Source organism: Chenopodium album, chromosome 8, assembly GCF_948465745.1.
Source record: "Chenopodium album chromosome 8, dcCheAlbu1.1, whole genome shotgun sequence".
NCBI classification, from domain to species: domain Eukaryota; kingdom Viridiplantae; phylum Streptophyta; class Magnoliopsida; order Caryophyllales; family Amaranthaceae; genus Chenopodium; species Chenopodium album.
Window position 1 is genome coordinate 70321982 of NC_137841.1, and position 23591 is coordinate 70345572.

Consider the following 23591-nt stretch of genomic DNA (forward strand, 5'->3'; position numbering starts at 1 on the left):
ATTTTTTGGTTTCCTCTTATATGTAGATTGCTTGTTCAAACATCTAATTAAGATGTAGCTCTAGCCTTTTTAAGAGCGAATGATGATCATATAAATTAAAATAAGAGCGAGTATTCATGCCTCAACCTAATAAGGAAAAAACCAAAAAGGAAATTTCTATCAAAATCATCACAACTTTATATTATAAAAATGAAAATGAAAATAAATAAATTATAGCAACAAGCTAGGAAACACAATCGAAAAATGAAAATAAATTATACTCTTACGAGATTTATATCTACAAATGCATTAATTGTACGACCAAGGATATTAGAAATTTAGAATCAATAACATTAACTAAAAGGTATTGCTCGCGCAGACATTATTGTGTTTTTTACCAATTCTATTTTAATTTATATTATAATTTTGTAAACAAATCAGTCCAGCAAATTTGTTAAAACAAATAAAAATTTCCAGTGGTTTTACTGATTAGAAAATGGAAACATTGAAACTACTTTAAGGGGTCGTTTGGTTTGCATGGAGTAAACGGAATAGAATGAAAGAGAATTGAAGAGAATGGAATGAAACTCTTTCCATATAGTATGTTGTTTGTTTTCAAAAATCAAAGGCAATCATTACCACCACCGCACAACCCCATCTTTCCCACTTCTCCCAACCACTCCACCACCCAGCCACTTAACTCACCGGAACTTCCCGCTCGTTGTCGTACCTCCCCCGCCCTACCTTGCCCATCGTCGCACCTTTCCCACCCCTTGTCGCCCCTTCTTCCCCTCGAAACCTTCCCCGTCCACGAAAAACCCTAGAAAACCATCCTCGTCCCCTTAAACCGCAGGCCGTCACTTCCCTATCCTCGAAACCCTGCGGTTAGGGTAAGGGAAGTAACGGTTGGCGGTTTTATAGGGACGACCGGACGAGGATGGTTTTCAAAGCCTTTTCGTGGGCGAGTAAAGGTTTTATGGGAGGGGAGAAATTTTGCGTGGGGAGGGGAGGGGGAGGTGCGACGGGTTCCGGATTGGAGATAGGGGAGGTGTGGCAAGTGCTGGTGAGGAGTGGACGATCTCCGGTGAGGACTGGGTGAGCTCCGACGAGGTGGCTGTGCGATGGGGGTAATTGGGTAAGATAGTGGCTGGTGTGTGTAGGGTGGCTTAGGAAAGGGAATGGAAAAGTCTTAGGGGGGTGGGGAATCAATGTAGAAGGATTTTGTGTAAACTCAAAGATAAAAATGGGTAAAGGAAATGAAAAAAATGACAAACAAACAGTAAGAAAGGGAATGAGGCATGTTCATTCCTTTTCCCTTTAATCATTAACCCCAACCAAATGGCCCCTAAGTGTTTTATTCTCTTTGTTTCGATTTTCAAATAATGCCTCCATGTTAGCGGCGAGCTCCTTCTTGCAACCCGACTAACCATCCTTGCGTATTTCTCTCATTTGCCCCTTGTCTACAATTTCTACACCATTAATTAGAATAGAGATACAAATATATGCACCATACTCTATAATAGGCTTTGACATTTTTCTTTTGTTCTCACTTTTTTTTTTTTTTTTTTTTAAATTGATCACTCTTTTTTGTGCAATATAATGAAAAATCTTTTATTTGCTAATAGTTCTCTTTATATGTGGAAATGATGTTTATATGGATTTTTATTAGTGCATTATTCTTTTTTTTTTTTCCTAATCTACTTCTTATAGAGAAGGTGCCAATTGGGTACAATTACACGACTGTAATGGTGATCTTGATATTGATGTATCATATGTAATGTGGTAAAATGTGAATTTTCCACTAGTGATGCGTAGAATTTGGGTGGGGTGGCTTCAAACTGCAATTGCTTCAAACTACGAGGTGATACGTATGTAGGAGTATTTATTTGGAATTTTAGATATCTAAGGAATTTTTTGTAAGTTTCGTTTGAAAAAGATATTTTGTTCTCCCCATTTGAAAAAAAAAAAGGAATGAAGAGTTATGGTTAAAAGTCGGGAAAAAAAAAAGTCGGGAAAAAAACTCTACAATTATAATATGGATGATTGTTGATGGTCTTAGAGGGTTTACAAAGTCTAACAATTAGACCTTGTCACTTCACCTTAAAAAAATAATATTAAGTAAAAATAAGTTTAGTTCAGTACAAATAAGTTCAGTTCAGTAAAAATAATTTCATTTCAGTAAAAATAACTCAGTAATATTCAGTTTTCGTAAAGAAGAATTACAATAGAAAATCATTAAATCAGAAAAAAAATATAATTTCAATTCATCGAAAATAATTTTAGTTTAGCAAAAATAATTTAAGTTCAGCAAAAATAATTTAAATTAAGCAAAATAGTATGAAGTGAAAGAGACCTTATTTTTACGAAAACTTGTTCTAAAAAAAGAACTCCTTGAACCGATGACATAGGCAGTTTCGTTACACAAAAAAAAGAGCGGATTAGTAGGTGTATTACGGAATTGTAACTTTTCATATTGGTGTCATTAATCTTTCCTCTAATCCTCCCTTTGTTTTCATTTTCTCTTCAAGCCTCTCACTTCTATTATAGTTGAGTGTGGAGGTGGTTCAACTAAGATTGAGAGGGAAATGGAGAAATTCCCAGTCATAGATCTGAACCCATACCTGGATTGGGCTCAAAGCGGGAATGGCAATGAGGCAGAAATGCAAAAGCTGTGTTTGGAAGTTAGCCGGACACTGCAGGAGACAGGAGCTTTACTGGTGAAAGATCCCAGATGTTCTGCTCAAGACAATGATCGTTTTCTTGACATGATGGAGAAGTATTTTGAGCAAACCCCGGAATTCAAGCGCCTTCAAGAACGCCCTCTTTTGCATTACCAGGTTCATTCATTGATTCATTACATTATTTGATTTCTTTGTTGTCTATCAATCTATCATTGGATTGATTGGTTTGTTGGGTTGATCATCTTTTAGGTTGGAGTTACGCCGGAAGGAGTTGAAGTCCCTCGAAGTTTGGTGGATGCAGAAATGCAACAAAATCTTAAAGCTATGTCATCCCAAAATCAGCCATCCACTCCAACTGGGCCTGATCCTAAGTGGAGATATATGTGGAGGATTGGTCCTCGTCCGTCGAATACTCGCTTCAAGGTCTGCCTTTGCTTCTTTCTCTTGATTTTATTTCACCCATTTCAATTTCGGTTTCGATTTCAATTCTGCTTGTATGATTGATTTTACAGGAATTAAATGCTGAGCCTGTAATTCCTGAAGGATTCCCAGAATGGAAAGAAACCATGGATTCATGGGGTCTTAAAATGATATCAGCTATAGAGGTTGTCGCTCTTGGTGATCATGTTTCTATGGTGCTTACCTTTTTATGTACTCTTTCACCCTATTTACCTTCCATTGTATCAGGTTGTTGCAGAAATGGCTGCTATCGGATTTGGCTTGCCTAAGGATGCTTTCACTTCTTTGATGAAGCAGGTATACCTTTTTTTTACCACTTTGCAAACTGACTTAACTCTTTTTAAGGGAGGTGAGGTGAGGATTGAGCTCGCGTTTTCCTTCCAAATCCTTCCAATGAGGAGAAGGTTATTGGGTTCACCTTATTCTTCCACTTCTTTTTCCCCAATTTTATATTTAAACAAGGGGAATGAGTCCATCACTTGCTTTCTCTCCCTTTCCTTCCAATGTCTGTTATCCAAACTCATTGTTAATTGATTGTTAACAGAAAATATGTTTAAGGTTGGTAGTATGATATTCCATGTTCACATTACTGTCGAACAATCATTTTGTATACCCCTCTGTAGTGCTATTTACAATAGTGCATTCAAGTATGATATGTGACCTATGCTTTTCTTATTGGACTGTTTACTGATTCCTGCCTTCCTGGTACATAGGGGCCTCACCTTCTTGCTCCAACGGGTAGTGACCTTCATCATCATGGACAGGAGGGGACTGTATTTGCAGGATATCACTACGACCTTAACTTCTTAACTATCCATGGGAGGAGTAGGTTTCCGGGTCTGAACATTTGGCTCAGAAATGGAGAAAAGGTGGAAGTCAAAGTTCCTGTTGGATGTCTTCTTATTCAGACTGGAAAACAGGTAAGGCAGATACAACATACACATTGACAATATTCTATTTTTTAGAGTGCATAGTTTTGGCTTAACAGAAACTACCCAGAGAAGAAAATTGTAAGCTATCCCAATCCTCTAACTATGGACATATATGAAAACTTCTAGGCTTCACTGGCAAGCTGTCTATGATTTTCTGTCAGGACTGTATTTACTTTGCAATTTTACAGCAAGGCCATTTTTGTATTAATTAGAGTCTTAATTGATTTAAATTGCTATATGGTTAATTAAAAATCTGTTTCAAGGGTGTCCTACTGCTTTACGCGTTTACCTACATTGCGAGTCTAAATGTTTTACTTAATTTCTGGTTTCCTGAGCCAAGATGCAAGGGGCCCACGGTTTCTTTTCCATTAAACTGTTAGACGTTTAAATGTGTTTAGTTTGGCTGTTGCTCTTTCATTTACTATGTATCTTATATTTCACATGCAACTAAATGATCAAATGTACAAGTTAGATTATCTTTTACTGGTAAAGTGAGAGTGGGTAATTGGGTATATTTACTTGACGACAAGTGAATTGTAACTACTAACAAATCAGTGTCTTCATACAAAAAAAAAGGAAAAAAAAGGAAAAAAAAGGTGAAGTATAAGCATTCCATTCATGTAAAATAAAGAATTACGTTCATGTTTCGACCGTTTCTACAGAAACAATATAGACTTCATTAATGCTTTGGTAATCTAATAGCAATGCCATTTGGATTTACATTATTAGCCAGTTTTCTGAGTAAACCTCTATTTTTCTATGGGTCAATTTTGTCTTCTTTATTGATGTATTTTGTTCAGAAGTTGTGAATGTTGTTACTCGATTACTCCACTTAGCTGTACCAATTTTTTGACGCTTTTAGTTTCATATCACATGAATGTATTTGCAGATTGAATGGCTAACTGGTGGCGAATGCATTGCCGGAATGCATGAGGTTGTTGTGACCAAAAGGACTCTTGAAGCAATTAGGTTAGCATCCGAACAAAGGCGCAGTCTGTGGAGAGTATCTTCAACTGTGAGTAGACAGCCTTATTATTCATACAATAGTTTAATGCAAACTTTTTGTAGTGAAGACTGAAGAGGTTAACATTTTTCTAACTAGAAATTTCTTGTGCTCATTTGTCTCAGTTGTTTGCACATGTTGCATCAGATGCTGTACTGAAGCCATTAGGCCATTTTGCTAACTCTGCACTTGCAAGTATGTATCCTCCCTTGTGTGCCGGGGAATTTGTTGAAAAGGAGCTTGCTGTGATTAATCTAAAAGGAAACAAAAGAGATTCTTCAACGTAGTCCGAGCAGAACATGTTGATACTATCCAACTTACAAACATGAAACATTATCTGAAGATTTTTTAGCAGATGTCCAGGTGAGGGGTTGTTATTTGAGGGCATCTTGCATGGACGAGGTGTTTTTAAGTGGTTAACTTATAATCTTGTTGTTCCTTGAGGCTTGTATCACTAAGAACCAATAATTTACCAAAATTGTTAAATTTGTGATAATTGGTGGATGAAATTTATTCAAAAGCTGACTTCAGAAGGCAGTGACATCACTGACATGCATTTTATTTCTGCGTACTTATGTTTTTTCTGTCTTAGTTTCTTTTACTATGATTTTGAATTATAGCTTGTATGAAAATTTATGGATGTTTCTTCCCCAATTTTTATCCTGTCTACCTTTTTGAGGTGGGTTGATCCCCCTAGATGTGCGAGTGCATTGCATATGAAGTGTGCAGTCACGGAATTTGGGTTTTCAAACTGTTCTAGGGTAGGCACGATTTATGTGATAACTTAGGAGTACAGCTGGCAGAACTCAGCATCAAAATGCTGATGTGTGGTAGGATGAAGATGCACATTGGCATGAGTGATTGTCAACTCTCCTTTATATTTAATTTGATTCCCATTGATTCAAACCCTTGTATGCATCCTACTGCTGAAGGGAATTTTCACTCTAGTTGAATCATGAAGTTACCCCATTGCCATGACAAGGCTTTTGTTTATTTTGTGGTCATGATGTTAATCATGTCAGTGATGGTAAGGCAGGGCCAAGGGCACACCTGTAGCAACACGTTCTTCTCAGCACTGGTGCAGCTTTTACCATGCAGGACTGCGGTTTCCCCATTCAGCCCTATCCCACCAAGCGAGACATGCTGTAATGCCATCAAAACTTTGGGACAGCCTTGTTTATGTGTGCTTGTCAATGGCCCCCCTATATCTGGTGTTGATCGAAGCATGGCCTTGCAGCTCCCTGACAAATGTGCCACCAATTTTGATCCATGTAACAGTTTCCTACCTCGCTTGGTCTTGTGTTGTCTTTACGGCCTTTACCTATCTTTGTTTCTCTTGCCTTGAATGTTTTAACTGATCAAACAAATTCAATGATGCTGCATATGTACTTGTTCTAAGTTAATTGTGTTGATTATTGAAAAGGCAGTCTTTGTGTCTAGGAAATTCTATGATACTGCTGCATATGTACTTGTTTTAAATTATTTGTGCTCTACATAAAAAAAGTGGTCTTTATATGTGTCTGGAGTTTAATTTGTTCTATTCATTCTCTGGTGCAGGTGAGTTAGCAAGGAAGTAATATTTGGCAGGGTGAGCTCTGAAGATAATGTAATAAATAATAGAGTTCTTAGAAATGCCACTTATAATATTTCCATATAATGCATGATGTAATAAGGGGGAGAATATGTATTAGCTTCTTTTAAAATTTCATCCCCTTTGCATGTCTACTTTCTCAAGCAGCTGCTCATATTGTAGCTTGTGTTTGAGATCCTGGAAAATATTAGGGTGTCGCAACAGAGTACACAATGTTCTGCTCTAATTTATCAAAAGATATGGCTATTTGGCCAACTATTAGCTATTTTGTATGTGATTTGGATCTTCTTGACAACTTTCATCCGTCTTTCTTATGCATAGTGCTAACCTGTTTTTATGAGGCACCCTTGGTGGGGCTATCTTTTGGGATGAATGGCATGACAGAAGGGTAGCCTGCTGGTCCGAGTGGCCGGCATTGTATCCAAAAAATTATACAAAGTAAAAAGGAAAAATGAAATCTAAAAATCCAACCTTTGGCCGGTCTGACAATAAAAATCCAACCTTCGTTTAATCTCACAAAAATCCAACCTTTGCCCCCCACCTTCTCCAACAGATCCATTAACTGTTGATGGCCGTTTTTTGTAAGTTATGTGCCACGTGTCAGGCGTTAATTGGTCAATTATTTTTTTAATCATTAAAAAAAAAAACAGGAAAAAAAAAACACCATCAGCCACCTTCCCTAGCCCCCGCACCACCCCAGCCACCTCCCCCACTCACCGGCAACTACCCCCCACCCCAACCAGCCCCACCATCGGGGTCGTCGGATTCCGGCGATCTCCCCCCACCCCCCCACCCCTTGCCGCAACCTCCCCAACCACCAAAACCCCCTTCGAATCTATACCTAACCACCACACCAAACACCCAATTCAACCAAACCCACCAAAAACCAGCCCCACCCTCCTTCCTAACCACCCTCCCCACCGCCCTCCGGCCACCACGCACCCTCAATTCGCCTAGCCCGTCTAGCCTACCACCCTACGCAACCTCAATTCGCCTAGCCCGTCTAGCCTACCACCCATCACCAACAACAATAATTCGCCCAATTGCAGCGGAAATCAGTCCCTACTCAACCCCCAAAATCGCACCACCTGAAATTGTTGTCCAAGCTCCGCTGTCCATCCCAACACGCACTTCACCGTCTTCATTTTGAGGGTTTTTCGATTCAACACACACTGGGTATGGGTGAGGTTGGGTGAGGGAGATGCTGGGGTGGTGGTTATGGTGGGCATAGAAGAGGGATGGGGAGGTAAGAGGAGGCTGCCTTGGTTTGGGAGGAGAGAGAGTGAAGGAGGAAGAGGGTTTCGGGTTTGGGTAGGGTGGGTAAGTGGTGGCAAAGGTGGTGGACTGGTGGTGGTGTAGAGAGGAAAGAGAAAGAAGAGGAGTGAGAAGGAAGAGAACTTAAAAAAAAAAAAACACCTGTTTAACAGGTTAAAGGTCAAATGGATCTGTCAAAGAAGGTGGAGTATAAAGGTTGGATTTTTGTGAAATTAAACAAAGGTTGGATTTTTATTGTCAGACCGGCCAAAGGTTGGATTTTTAGATTCCATTTTTCCAAGTAAAAAATAGTGGTTAAGAACTTAAAATGGCACATCGAATGATGTGCCCCGACATGTTTGGCCTGTGGCTGTGCTGTGTTGTGTGCAGCGCTTATGGGATGAATGGCAGGACGGCCACGATGGATTGGCCTGAAGCCACCACACTCTGTTCTAGTCGCACTATCATAATTTAGGTGAACTTGCATTATCATAATTATCCTTTTCTCTTCACCTATACATTTAATTTTGGATGTAATAAATCTCGTTTGAAGGTTATATATTAATTTGATTTTTGAGCTGGTTTGCACAAAATATACATTACACCAACCAGTTAATCTATAAACCATATACAGTTAAATTTCATGACAGGAACCATGCAAGAGCCATACTATTATAACAGAATGAACCATTCTTTTCTGGTTTGACAAGATTCACTACGAGTACACTGTAGAACCAGTTTTAGCCTTTTCACACTGTCAATTCTATATACTCTTGGCTCCTTCTTAGTTCTTAGTTTCTTACTATGGACTTATGGAGGTAGCAATCATCAAGATTTAAGCTTGAAAACAATTGCAATGGGCCCCAATCACGTGTTTTTTTTTAGATTAAGTTCGTATGTCCTCAAGCATATAGCTACGCGACTATTTTTATTATTATTTTTTTTTTTAAATGAAGAAAATAATAAAGTTTAGTTAGGCTAGTCAAATGGGTGTAAAGTGCTTACTATGTAGTATTTTAATAAATTTGTTAGTTTTAAGATATATCTTTCATATTCTAAACAAGACAAGTTCATTTGGATTTTGATTACTGCAAACATAAAAAGATTGCCGGTCATAATCACATCATAATCGTCACGCGATCCAATAAGTATTTCTACTATGACTAGCATAACCTATCAGTGGATTATAGACACAAAAAGAATGTGGATGTTTGAAAAAGAAAGGTAATAACAAAAAGAATGTGAATACATATTAGTAAATTAAGAACCATACACTAACATTCTGGTTTGTTAATTTTTTTTTTTTGTTGAACTGAAATTATTTTACTAAAATTAAATTATTTACTACCTTTATTTCTTATTATTTGCAACAAAAAAAATATTTTATGTCTTACAAATAAGACTCCATTGTTAAACATAATAAGAAATGGAGATTGTACATTAAATTGAAATTATTTTATTAAACTTAATTTATTATTAAAATTTAAAATTTATTTTTACTATTTCTAAATCATATTTGTCTATAACGTTGACGTATATGAATAAGAGGAAGAAAATAGGGCTAAGATTTGAACTCTTGAACTAAAAAAGATTAAAAAAAATTGTCAGCCTTCAAACGAGGGTATCATGTAAAAAAGACATGATCGTCAAGTTTTATTAAAGCTGGCTTTTACTCAACTAGATAGGCTGTTAGTAACCAAATACGAGTAAACAAGTTTCATATTTTTCAGAACAAGATTAGGAGGGCCTACAAAGGGATGACACAACAAGCAAGCCAAAAAAGATACCCAGAAAAAGTTGAATTGATAACATTCTCAAACTCATCTAGAAATTAAAGACAATAGTCACAAAACAATCCAGGGAATCTTCAAATCCAATACTTGTATTCCGTACGAGTCGTAAAAGGAAGGAAGAATTACTTATCTTTCTGTCTTGAATTGTAAAACAGCAATCGTCAGGAAAGCGTGTAGTAGATAGATTATAAAGAAGCCTTTAAATGGAGCAACAAAATAAATGCAGAGAATAGAACATTAGAGATGATTAGAGTAATTTTCACCACAATTCTGTATTTACTGTGCTGGATGTGCTGCTGCTTTGCGAAATCCCATCCTCATTCACATGTGGAATCACTGAATGTGTGGCCGAAGCCTGTCAAGTTATGGTGGGCGCATCCGAAAGCAACCATTCTTTCCGCTGATTTTACCATCAAATGTCCTCGAAACCACCCTCATCTTGTAGCTGCCACAGACCGATACCAAATCCTGATCAAATCAGAACACCATGTGCCATTGGTTAATCCAGACGTAGCGGTATCAACATCCTGCCAATTGAAGGTGCTGCAGATAAAAGTGGCTGATCTTACAGCTAGCTTGCAGCATGGGGTAGATGAGTCTTACAATCTCACCATTCCTGCTTCTGGCGCGGGCACTGCTGTACTGGCTGCTAAAACTGTATGGGGCGCCATGAGGGGTCTCGAGACGTTCTCACAGCTAGTTTGGGTGGGAGGGACACAGTTTCAGAGACTGCTAATACCTGTGGGTTTGGATATTTGGGACTCCCCCATTTTTGCGCACCGTGGGTTATTGTTGGATACATCGCGAAATTACTATGGAGTAAAGGACATTCTCAGAACTATTTCAGCAATGAGTTGGAATAAGCTTAATGTTTTTCATTGGCATATCACTGACTCACATTCCTTCCCTCTGCTTTTACCTTCTGACCCTGATCTTGCCATCAAAGGGTCTTATGGTCCCTTTATGCAGTATACTGCTGCTGATGTTGCTGAAATCATTCAATTCGGCTTTGATCATGGCGTCCGGGTTATTCCAGAGATAGATTCTCCAGGTATATCTAAAGATTTGAATAGAATTATATAATGCATATACACTTATGCAGTTCATTTATACCATACCAATAATAAAATGTTCTGGAATGTTGGATTAACCATTTGTGTATGTGTGTGTGTGGTGGGTGATTTCGTGATGATGCAGCACATACAGGGTCATGGGCAGGAGCGCACCCTGAGATAGTAACATGTGCAGGGATGTTCTGGTGGCCAGCAGAATCAGAGTGGGCAGACAGGCTTGCTTCTGAACCCGGAAGTGGTCAACTCAACCCGCTCCACCCCAAGACATACCAAGTCATGAAAAAGGTGATCAAGGACATAGTCTCCCTTTTCCCTGACCCTTTCTACCACAGCGGCGGAGATGAGGTCATCCCCGGATGTTGGACTACAGATCCCACCATCCAAGCCTTCCTATCCAACTTCAGCAGCGCTCACAATGGGCTATCCCATCTGCTTCAAATATTTATCAACTCTACCCTCCCCTACGTCACCTCCCACAATAAGACCTCTATATACTGGGAGGATGTTCTCCTGGATTCCACCATCAAGGTGGAAGACTTGTCAACTCTACCCCCGGAGCACACCATATTACAAACCTGGAACGGTGGTCCACAAAACACAAAACGCATCGTTTCCTCTGGATACAGGACAATCGTTTCTTCTGCTGATTACTACTACCTGGATTGCGGTCATGGCAGCTTTGTGGGGAATGACAGCCAGTACAATCGGCCACCAGGTACTGACCAGGGGAATGGCGGTTCGTGGTGTGGCCCTTTCAAGACATGGCAACTAATTTACAACTATGACATCACTTATGGACTCACTCAAGAGGAGAAGAAATTGGTTTTGGGAGGGGAGGTGGCACTTTGGTCTGAACAAGCTGACCCAACTGTCCTTGACTCCAGGTTGTGGCCTCGAGCTTCTGCATTAGCTGAGGCTCTTTGGTCTGGGAATCGAGATGACACTGGTAAGAAGAGGTATGCAGAAGCCACGGATAGGTTGAATGAGTGGAGGTATAGGATGGTGAGAAGAGGGGTCAGGGCTGAGCCCATTCAACCCCTTTGGTGTGCAAGAAATCCTGGCATGTGCAACACTGTTCATGCCAGTGGTTAACGTTACTGCTAATTTTTAGAGATCTCAGTTTGTACACCTTGACTGTGATGATTATTTCAATAATAAGGTGTTCATCATCTTTTATTATTTTACAAATCGTTCCTGACAGCATACAGCTCCTGCGTTCCTGCAATGGGATGATTCCAAAGAATTATTGCAATGGGATGATTTTAATTTTTGTCACAACAGTTATGGATACTTACAGTGAATCACCACATTGGTTGCGCTCTCCTTTCATAACACACTTTTTGATTCACTCTACACTACACATTTTTCATGAAAATCCTTTAAATTTTTAATAGGTCAAGTGTATTCCTAGAGCCTTAAAAGAAATTCCACAAACATAATGAAGTGGAGCTAGAACGTAAAGTGGTAAAAGTACAAAAGTACTCGTACTAATTGTTGCTTAACTTTGGAATCATATCACAGCTTCAACTAGTAGCACTGACCCGTCATTGAGTAATAGAAAGCCTGATTTCAACAAAACAACTAGGGAAGACGATAGTAAATCTTTTGTATCAAGGCCCATGCTTTCGTCATATCAAATGGTGAAATGTGCGAGTATCATTCTCTCCCAAGTCCCAAAGTATAAAGGCCAGTAAAAAGAGTAATTCAAAACAGCATGATGGAAAACTGTTGCTGATAAACTTTGAGGTTTATAGTTTCAACTTTCAACTAGGACCCCCTAACCACTTAGTAATCAAAAGCCTGATTTTAACAGAAGTTACAGAACCACTAGGGAAGAAAAAGTTACTGAAAATCATTGCTAATAAACTTTGATGTAAATAGTTCCAAGACCTTTCAAGTTTCAACAAGGACCCCCTGACTATTCAGTAATGGAGAGCCCGATTTCAGCAGAGACACTAGGGAAGACATAGTTAATCAGTATTTGATATATATGTATATCCATCTCTCCCAAGTCCCGGACAAAGGCCAATAAAAAGAATAATTTAAACAGAATATATGTTCCTTTCTAGCTGCTGCAATAACATATGGGCACAGGACATGGATACATAATTACATATCATCAAATAATGATTTCCTCACTAAACTTCATCAATTCATTGTCTACAAAGTAATCAAATGCAAAAAAGTGACTGAAAGAGAATGGAGATCAAAAGGAAAACTTCAGAATGCAGTACCTGCAGAGTGCAGAACTAGGTTTGTAGTCTTGTACTTCAAAATGAAGATATGCAACAGCTGAATTTAGCAGTAGTGTTTACTTGGTCCTGGCCAGGAAAAACAGTTAGCTTTCCAGTAAGAAGGTTAGAAATACTAACAAAATCAGCTACATCATTTAGCAACAAGAGTTTTCTTGCTGACAACATGATATATATCAGCAAACTCTCTTAGCACGGCCTTCCCTTTTTGCAGACTCTAGCATCCTCATTGGAAACAGCTCCGAGGGAACCCAGGTCAGATTTGTTTCCTATTAACCATGATGACAATGTTGTTATCAGCATGGCCACGCAAATTTTCCAACCAGCAAGAGGTGTAATAAAATCTTTGGCGTTTGGTGGCATCATAGATCAGCAATGCTCCTATTGCACCTCTATAGTATGTGCTTGTCACTGCCCTGTATCTGCATAAATTCAAAGGAATTTATGATATCTTCCAACTACTATAACTTCACATCCCTCCCTTCCCTTTACCTGATTACTTATCCTTTTCTTGTCATATGTCACCCTTTTGACACAGCTCTTTGCTGGTATCTCCCTTTGACCAAGTTATATTCCTAGTCTACTTTTCTTAAGCAGCAACCACTCCCTCCAATATAAAAGGAAAAAAATGAGGAATATTACTACTCCTTGACAATTGCCTCAAAGGAAAAGAGTATCCAACTCACAAAAGACCATTTGAAAAACTAGAGTAGGAAGATATTGCATCCAATCAAACTGACCAAGAAATATAAGTGGTGATGTGATGAACCAGGAATTAGATTTCCCAACCAGTAGTAAGAGGATTGTTCTGGAGATGAATATCTCTGAAATGGAAATATTATGGAACCGGATTAGTACTCATAACGTATTTGGAGGAAAGACAATATAAGCAGTCAAATACAAGTTGATACCTGCCAGCTGCCACCTTAATAAAACAAATAAAAAAGTGTGATTATGTAAATGCAAGTAGAGGTGTAAAACAGCAAGCACTTAAGGAAAACATAATAGCTAGAATAGAATACAGAGGGGAGATGACCTCCCTGTGTTACAGACTGCTTCAGAAAGGACTCAGTCCACGCGACTCATTCTGGATTACTGATCTACAATTCTAAATATATGGTAACAATGTATAATAAGCAAGTAGAATAGCATGAGTAAAAAAAAAAAATTTAAAAAGCTGCTAGAATAGAATACAGATGAAAGATGGCCTCTGCAAGTCTGCATTAAAGACTATGGCCGGAGGGAACTCAGTCTAGACAACACACTAATGACACGCTGTTCAGCTGTTGTGCCTCTACTTATTCTAGATGAGAGATCTACCAAACAAAACTCATTTCAGGGCACAAATTTTGAGCTAGAGTTAAGTTTTTTGTGCTCGGTTTCAGGGCATATCAGAGTGATCAAGACTACAGGATTGATAAGGAGGAGAAAAAATAACAGTAGGTTCAGAACATGTAGTTTTAGTGTCTGCAAAAGTAATAACCACCTATTTCTTCCGGTGCGCCTGCACGTCTTACATCTGACATTTCTCATCTGACATCCAGAAAACCCTGACCCCTTATTAGCTTAATGGATGTCTTAATTGTCAAAAGGTAAAAGATATTACCTTGCTCTTCTTCTTAGCGGCTAATCCTGCTGTAATATGATGAATCTATTTCTCTTAAATGTTTGTATATTCGCCAAGTTGACTATAAATTGTTTGTTTGGGTAGGGTTAAGTTTGTTTCTGTTTCAATGCTACAATGCACTTGTTTCTGTAACATGTGTGAAAAGAATAGTTCAGCTAGATACTATGGTCTCTCAAAATACCTGCATTCACAACAGCAAGTTTCTCCCTTTGATATGTATGACTTGAAACTAGCTACTACATCCAAAACTTCCAAAGGTTGCTCATTAAAATGCTTATATTCATATATATGATACCAATTACTAACTACTAAAAAGTCAACAAGTAATCCAGAAATATTGGAAACAACACATTATGATGCAAGATTAATACAGTATGACAGACAATGTCAATACATTCTAATACATCAAACCCATAATTTCAATACATTCTTCTTCATCAAACCTAGTTGAATCAGACATCAGAAATCAATATCACATATCAAAAAAAAAGATTCTTACATCCCTCTTAAACAGCTTTCTTAGAATCTAAATCCTCTTCCTTGACTAAAACACCAACTTTAGGATATTTCTCAATGAACTTAAGCTCCCAATCTTGAAGAACATCAAGTTCAGATTCACTAAGACCATCCATATTACCAGTAAGATCCTGGGAATCAAAAGACATGAGGGCCAAAGCCCGGGTCGCATCTCTCCCAGCAAACATAGCATAAGACCCGCCCGGCCCGTAAAAAATCCTACCCTTTGAAACATCATATATGTTTCCTTTAATCGCCATTAACAATGGCTTCTTTGGGTCTGAACCATCGTATTCTTTGAGCTGCTCCTCTGTAACCTCACCCAGTTGAACTGGCTCCCTTTTCATGTCTTCTTCGAAGATTTCCTTCATTTTTTCAACGGATTTGTAATCGTCAACTGCAACAAACATGGTGCAGACTATCTTGTATGTTATTATTGATACCGCCATTAGTATGATGAATGATGTAGGTGATAACCCTGTGTAATTCTCAATTGATTCCACTATTGTCCCGTAAATTCCCCCCATTTCTTTCTTTGATGTGTTTTTCTATCTCACCTAACTAAAACCCTCTCTTCTTCTTCTTCTTTTCTCTCCTTTTGTTTTGCTTCTCTACTTGCGAATGTGAAGTCAATTTGTCAATTTGTGTTCCGTTTGTCACGTGGGCATCCGGGCAAGGAACTCGGGTCAAATTTAATTGTTGCAAATAATATATAACGGAGGTAGTATTTTTATTGTTATTGAAATAAATCATTTCATTAATCAAAAGCTATACAATATCTACAAATGAAATTTAAAATATGGTAATACTTGTACAAGTCAAGAGGTGATATTAAGGTCTTTTTAGATAAATTCTACAATCTCTCCTATATATTTTTTTTTGGAATGGAATCTCTCCTTTAGATTATATAAAGTATAATAGAGATAAATAAATTATATGAATACTATATAATTTAAAAATTAATAATTTAGAATACGCCTCAATTTATTTGGTTGATAATTTCATAATTTGCTTGGATAGAGAGAAATGGAGGAAAAAGAAGAGGAAAAAAAAAAAAAAAAAAAAAAAGATATGTCATCCTTTGTCTGTATACCTAATGCTATGATGTAATTGGGATGATCCATTTTCCTTTCCCTTTTAATAAACCAAATCTCTCTATCTCTTCCCTCCTTTTCTTTCCAATCCCCTTCTCTTCACTATTAATATCCAAACATGGTGTAAATCAACAACTTCTCACAAAAGCGTATAAATATTGTTTTTGACACAAAAGAATTATTGGTACTTATCCTAATTGTCACAGATTATCCAAGAGGTAAGTGATTAAATCAATTTAAGATTCCCACCATGAATGTGAATCCACCATCAATGTTATAATAATTGATTCTACATTACTTATGTTAAGAAAAGTATTAAATTTGGGGGAAAAACAACTTGAATTTAAAGAAAATAATTGCAATTCATGAAGGCAATTTACCAGAGCAACAAAACATACAATGGGAACAAGTGTTGGCCTAATGGTAAAGAAAAAATCTTTTCATCTTAGGGTTGAGGATTCCATCTCTACTAAGACATATTTTGGGTGAGAGTTCATTCCTCATTTCTTTAAGACAAACAATGGTTAAGATACAATCAACATTAATTAATTAATCTGAATAAAGAGTGAACTCCTCTCTCTTCCTCCTCAAAACCCTAAAAACCCAATCTTTCTCGCTCATTAGCCACAAGGGCCGGGGTTACCATCACCATTTCTTTGATGGTGGTAAGCCCCAAATTTGTCTTTAATTTCTTAGTTTTAATTATCTTAGTCAATAATAAATTAATAATCCTCCTCTCTCTCTCTCTCTTTTTTATGAGTGTTTTCTACCCAATATTTGAGTTCTTGTTCTCCTTTAACGAGAGTTTGGAGTCTTGTATTCTTCTCATTCCTTGCGGGAGATTAGATAGTGGTACTTATAGTTTTATTGAAAGGTTCAATTCATTAGTGGTTCATCATATAACTTTGCAATTGGTGTTAAATTTCAGGATGGAATCTATTAGGTTAGATAATATTCTTTACTCTCACAATTATGTCAGAGTGATAAACTATGTCACAGGGTTCCAGGGAACACACGTGGGATGAGCTGCATTGTTAGATTTAGCTCACCGTCGTCACAGTATGTTTGCCAAAGAATGCTACGAAGTATTTGATTTGGTTGGATTGTCTTTCAATTTTCTTGAAAATGTCATATTACGTTTAATTAATAAAGTTAAAAAAAAACAATTGATGGGATATATATTTCCAATTCTACCCCTTAGTTGGAGGTGCCGCAACCAAATTCGACTAACTCGATTCAAATTTCAAGTCGCATTAAGTCTAAGACATAAATAATTTAACATGACTCTAATTTGAAATTAGACTAGACCGAACTTTACAAGTCTAATCTGAACCTCCGAATTAACACCTCTCCCTTTAATCTGGTATACCAAACATCAAACATCCCGTTAAGGTAAGAAAAAAAAAATTTACATACCAATTACCAGTAGGAAAATTCCTACGATTAATCGGTAAAACTCCGTACATAATGGATTGGGTAGAGCCGTAGCTAGAGGTTGCAGCGCGGGATAATGGAGTGAGGATTAAGATAGAGAGAGAAGAGGAAGAAAGAAAAAGAAGGAAAAATGGACAGCAGCGGAGTAGTAAAACTGAATTTGAAAGCCCTAAACCATATCCATATCCTCTGCAAATCCAGCTTCAACTACTCATCCATCCATTTCCGATTTCAACCTCCGTCATACTCCTTCCTATCTCGTTCTCGTTCTCGCTACAACAACAACAACCATCTTCTCCTCTCTCCTTCGCCTCTCTCGTTTTCTGCGCCTGCTTCCAGATTCTCTCCGCTCTCTTCCCTTGGTAATGTACTAATATTTCTCTTTCTAATATGTATGTTCTTGTACTGTCAAATTCATGGTGAATTGTGTTTTATATATGACAGCTGAAAAGGTTACTGGAAGTGGTTTGCCTTATGGAGCTGCTCAGGCAACAGAATCAATTCCTTCCAATAATATGCTTCAAGTTGTTTTGGTGTCTCCTCAGGTTTCTTACTCCCTAACTTATTCATGTTGATTTTACTTTAGGAATTGTTTGTTAAAATCGCATTATCAAGGTGATAATTGTTTTCGGAGAGAGATGTTGGATTATTAATTTATCAATATTAGTTTTCGCTTTAAGAATTGTTTGTCTAAATTGCACTATCAAATGTGAGAATGGATTATGGAGATGCCGGATTGTTATTATCTTCTTATTAGTTTTCGATTTTGTAATTGCTTGTCCAAACCGCACTGCATAATCTATGTGACAGTTGATTCCATAGGGAGGTTATTCATTTCATTCATCAATTAAGAAACCTGAATTGGAGGTCCCGGACAATGCTAGGGAAATTGTATTATCATTTGAGGCTCCGTTTGGATTGATGTAAAACATTTTCAGTGAAAAAAATTAGTTTAATGGAAAACATATTTGTAAGAACATTCTCAATTGCAAATTAATTTTTATTGAGATAGGAACATATATTGTAATATGATATTATGAGAATAATATCATGTGAGATATTATTGTGAAAAGATATATGTCATATATTATGATAGAGTTAGATATTCCTAGCTATTGTCTATATATATTGTAATGTGATCGAATATGAAAGACGGGAAAATACAATGGAAAAATACAGATAACTATTTTCCCCAATATTTTAACAATTTTCCTTTATTTGGTTCGTTACAAGAAAAGTTATAGACAAATTAAAAATAGGGGCGGAAATGTGAGAATGGATGAGAGGAAAATAAAGAGGGAGGAAACTGTTGCTTTCCTTGTTTTGCAAAGGCAAATGTTTTCTACCATTGAGAGTATAATTTTCTATTGTTGGGAAAATTGTGTTTCACCCCTTCACATACCAAACAATGGATACCGGGTTAGAATAGGATAACCATTTTCCATGAAAACATTTTACATCAAATTAAACACACCATTCCTTAGTCTAAGCCTCAAATGTGTGTCTAGTAAAGGACGGGAAATTTTAATTTGTACTCCGTACTTGTTATCTTTAGCTCTTGTGATTTACTTTGGAATACAAATTTTCTCAGTGAGCTGGCTGTGCATGTGATTCATGCATTTTACTCCTAATAATTTCATAATTTGTCAGATTTAGTATTTATTTCGCGGAGTAGCATGCTAAATGTCTTAAATTGTTTATCGGCCCCCGAGCAATGATGTGTGGAGTTCAAAACTCTGATCTTTACTTCTTGTATTTCTGTTTATAGTCTGATACAGAACCTCAAAGCTTGCATCACATTATGACCATCTCTTTCTTTATTATCTTCAATCAACCTAAACTGAGTAGGGTATTTGTCTCTAAAACTCTGTGTCTGGTTTGTAGATTCCTGGTAATACCGGGTGCATCGCCAGAACTTGTGCTGCATCAGGTGTTAAACTACACCTTGTCGAGGTGAAGTATAGCTTTTTGGTTAATTACATGTGGTTGTGCTAATTTGTTTTTATATTATGATCAATTTCATTTTGTGCTACAGCCATTGGGATTTAAAATAGATGATGCCAAACTCAAGCGCGCTGGACTGGATTATTGGCCGTATCCATGCTAGTTACACTACTCATCTTTTGTATACTTGCATATCACAAATTACAAATTTCTAGTCCTTATTTTTTGAGTGGAGCTAGATGTTTTAAACTTTAAATACCATAATTCATAATCTTCATCTAAGATTTCCACAATATATGATACTTGATGGAGCTATGCTTTCATAATAATAGGTGTATGCACTTGGTAACATACCCTTAACTGTAGCATAAGTTATGTAGTTGTCAAAGTGCATCCTTCCTGGGCTGATTTTCGAACCTATTTCTCACTTCAAGTAAGATTTATGCTTTCCATTTATATCCTTATCTATATCCCCTTTTTTCTTGTTTCTTGATCATGGCTGTACCCTATCAATGCAGGATGGGGAGAAACGGTTACTGGCTTTCACTAAGAGGGGGACTGCAATACATTCAGTAAGTGTTATAATAAACTGGTATAGTTTATTAGTTTCTCTTGATCATGCTGGATTTATCTGAATAAATGATCTCTTGTGAAAGCAGTACTTACATGTAAACTTTTAGCAATGCATCCTTATAACCTTTTACTATCAAATTTGGAGCTCTATATATTCTACTATTTGGTTAAACTTGGTAATATTCCCGTATAGTTTCTTGGTGGGTAAGGTTTGATTGCTTGGGTCTGCATATGCCACAGCACTGCACATGTTTCTTAAACCCATCCGCCTCACCCATTCGATGGCTAGCTGTGATGAGGTAGAAAATAGATATTGGGGTGTGGCCTTTGGAATGGGAAAGTCACTACCAAGATTTCCCACGGTCTCCGCTTGATGTTTGATCCTTAATGTGAATAAAAGGCTAATAATGAAACATACTGTCATGTGGTTTATTGATTATACAGGCTGAAACCAAGACCAAACAAAATCATTTGGTTTCTATAGCTTTTACATGTTCTAGTTGTTGATACTTTGCCCTCAAAAATCTTTCTTGATTAAACTTTGCACTTAAATGCTTTGACCTCTTGTAAAAAAAGCGAGTTATATACACTACTAGGTACTGAACTTTGCAAAATGTATCAGGCAAGGTACTGAACTTTCATTTGTATCAGACAAGGTACTTAAGGGAGAGTACTAAACTTTCCCACCTACAACAACCGGTTAACAACCAAAAAAAAAAAGGAAAAAATAAAATTCTGACAAAATTTATGGAAGGTATTGAACTTTCAATTTTTTCCAAAAATGTTTGTTGCAGCTCCATTGAAGGTCTGTTCCAAAAACCTTCCTTCATCATTGAGCTACCAATAATTTCATAATTAATACTCCGTATAAAAAATTAAACCACAATCGAATATTATGCGATTCAATAAACTTCAAATGCGATTCTGGGTATAGCTCGGTACACAAATATCTCTGCAACATTGAAATTTAAATACAATAATTAATAATAACACAATCAAATAAAATCTCATTAATTATAACAAACTAATTAAACCCAAATTACAATAATTAACCGTAAAAAAAATCATTAACTTACATGATAGACTTGAGACTTAGGGTTTAGAGGAAGCCAAAATTTGAAGGTTATTGAAACCCAGATCTGCAAAGTCCATCTTCCGACTTCCACCATACAAAAATTGACAGGAGGAATTAAAACATCATCATCTTCTATTCTCCCTCCTCCATTTTTGCCACCATCTTCAACCTTCTTTTTCTTCTCCTTTTTCTGCTGCTTTTTCCCCACAATGTTACGCTCATTCTTCAAGAATTTTATATAATTATTAAGTTTTATTGATTGGAAAATTACTCATAAATAATTTGCAGACGAAAAGAAGAAAGGGGCAATTATCAAGAGCAGCAACTACAAGAATAACCCTAACAAGTAATCGAATTGTTCTCGAAAATTAATTCCCACATTATTTATAATAGAGGCAAATTAATGAAAATTTTATACTTGTATAAGAAAACCCCATAAAATAATCCAAATTGAATTGGGGTTGTAAAACGAAGGAGAAGATATGATAGAGAAAGTTGGATGAAAGAAATATAATATTCTAGAGAGAGAAAAAGTTGTTATCCATGATTTTTTTTTTTTAATCAAATAAACCTGTTACAATAGGTTACCAACTGAAAGGTTACCTCCAGCCTAGGTCAAAGTACTCTATTTGATACAAATGAAAGTTCAGTACCTTAATTGATACATTTGGCAAAGTTCAGTACCTTGTAGTGTATATAGCTCTAAAAAAAGCTTATAATTTTGGATAAGGAATATAACCTACTTCATTTTAAGTTTTATGACTACTACTTTTTCCCAGATCATTTTTGGACTAAGGTTTTTGTTGTTGTTGTTGTTGGTGGTGGTGTTGTTTACTCCTCATGTTCTTAATAGAGCAATAATAATTAACAAGGACAAAGTAGCAGATCAATTATCTACCTTATCTACCGTCAATACATACACAATGTAACTGGATCTTATTTCTTGTAACTTATTAAAATGCATAAATAAACTTGTGTCTGGAAGTAGTTCAAGAAGGCATATGGGTTCAATACTTCAATATGTGGAGATACTATCCCTCAAATGTCAACATTCTTTCAATTTCTGGGCTTTCTACTAAAATTTTATGGCATCATTAAAGCTTTGCTCTCTGTTTATGCAGGACTTTACATATAAACCTGGTGATTGGCTTGTGTTTGGATCAGAAACTAGTGGGCTACCCCCTGATGCGCTCGATGACTGCAGAAGTGAAGCATATGGAGGTGCAACCATTAAAATTCCTATGTTGGAAACCTATGTCAGATGTTTAAATCTTTCTGTCAGTGTAGGCATTGCTGTTTATGAAGCTGCGAGACAGCTAAATTATGAGCAGTTCCAATGTTCATCTGATGCCTGTATCAACAGTGAAAATCCATTTATCACAGAAGATATTTTTGGTTAGCCACTGTCATACTCGAATTGGTTTGAATTCTATTATATCCAGCACCTTAACAAATTTTTATAGCACTTAATCTAGTTGAAGGCCCTGGGCTGTGCTTTGGTTAGCTAGACCCAGTCCACATACTCCACAGCATATCCAACAATCTGTTAGTTTCGAATCAGGTTAATTTTAGAAGAGGATGGGGTTGGTCAATCTCTATATTCTGATTTTGTAGCGCTTTTTTTTTTTTTTTATTTTTTTATTTTTTATTGTACGAAGAATTATCTCATATGTTATCAAGATTATAGCCTAGTTTTTTTTTTTTTTTTTTTTTTTTTTTTTTTTTTTTTTTTTTTTTTTTTTTCGAGTTGATTCATTTTGGACAAGTTTCAGAGTATAATGGAAAATAAGATATCAAGGTTCAAATGAATCTAACGCCAATGATTTAATTTGTAAATTTAGCTCAATGGTGTCCACGCTTCAATGGTGTTTAACTGTTTATTGAACACCAATGATTATAGCCTACTCGCACTATTCTAATAGTGTTCTCACTTAGGTTCATTCAACTCACCTTATTTTATTGAAGTGAAGTTGTTTTTGTTAATTAAGATATACGGAGTATTTTTCTATGAATAAAGAGATTTTTTAATGAATAAAACTTATTCTTACTAATTAAAATTGATTATTATTTTTTTTTAAATAACTATTTCCTTTTAGTGTAAGAGTTCAATGATTTTTAGTGATTGAATCATTGAAGTTGATTGCAAATTAGATGTTGCACTTGCTTAAAATGAAGGTAAGCTTAAACATAATATTAGTCGTTTTTAGTTCTAGTTTGATATCGGATTGGATAATTTATGTGAGATGATTGGATATGAGCAAGTTTTCTTCAAAAAAAAAAAAAAATTGGATATGAGCAAGTTTTGTTAGGT

The 23591-nt window shown here is 36.6% G+C and overlaps 3 protein-coding genes, 1 long non-coding RNA gene and 1 pseudogene across 6 annotated transcripts; 3 read left to right on the forward strand and 2 right to left on the reverse strand.

The window, feature by feature from the left end:
• Positions 1-2456: 2456 nt before the first annotated feature.
• LOC145642165 (uncharacterized) lies at positions 2457-6910 on the forward strand. 3 transcript variants are annotated; one of them, XR_014115651.1, is made up of 8 exons: positions 2457-2816; positions 2910-3083; positions 3173-3265; positions 3348-3416; positions 3833-4039; positions 4941-5066; positions 5180-5417; positions 6612-6910. XR_014115651.1 is itself a non-coding variant. In XM_081693262.1 (7 exons), exons 1-7 carry the CDS (start codon positions 2565-2567, stop codon positions 5339-5341), a joined length of 1083 nt encoding a protein of 360 aa, XP_081549388.1. In that variant the 5' UTR covers positions 2457-2564; the 3' UTR covers positions 5342-5574. The 3 variants fall into 3 exon arrangements, 1 of the variants encoding a protein (XP_081549388.1); XR_014115652.1 differs by lacking the exon at positions 6612-6910 and adding an exon at positions 6077-6114; XM_081693262.1 differs by lacking the exon at positions 6612-6910 and having other exon boundaries at positions 5180-5574.
• Positions 6911-9671: 2761 nt separating this feature from the next.
• On the forward strand, positions 9672-11944 carry LOC145642166 (beta-hexosaminidase 2-like). Its single transcript, XM_081693263.1, has 2 exons — positions 9672-10743; positions 10890-11944. The coding sequence occupies exons 1-2, from the start codon at positions 9936-9938 to the stop codon at positions 11855-11857; spliced, it is 1776 nt and encodes a 591-aa protein (XP_081549389.1). The 5' UTR covers positions 9672-9935; the 3' UTR covers positions 11858-11944.
• A 3024-nt stretch (positions 11945-14968) lies between these two features.
• Positions 14969-15783, reverse strand: LOC145556461 (putative steroid-binding protein 3 pseudogene; annotated as a pseudogene).
• A 1935-nt stretch (positions 15784-17718) lies between these two features.
• On the forward strand, positions 17719-22734 carry LOC145642167 (uncharacterized). Its single transcript, XM_081693265.1, has 7 exons — positions 17719-18050; positions 18133-18233; positions 19573-19641; positions 19724-19782; positions 20005-20065; positions 20151-20204; positions 22402-22734. Exons 1-7 carry the CDS (start codon positions 17819-17821, stop codon positions 22678-22680), a joined length of 855 nt encoding a protein of 284 aa, XP_081549391.1. The 5' UTR covers positions 17719-17818; the 3' UTR covers positions 22681-22734.
• LOC145642168 (uncharacterized) lies at positions 20822-22360 on the reverse strand. Its single transcript, XR_014115653.1, has 2 exons — positions 21282-22360; positions 20822-21157 (listed from the first exon to the last, which is right to left on the reverse strand). It is a non-coding gene; the product is annotated as an uncharacterized LOC145642168 (long non-coding RNA).
• Positions 22735-23591: the final 857 nt, after the last annotated feature.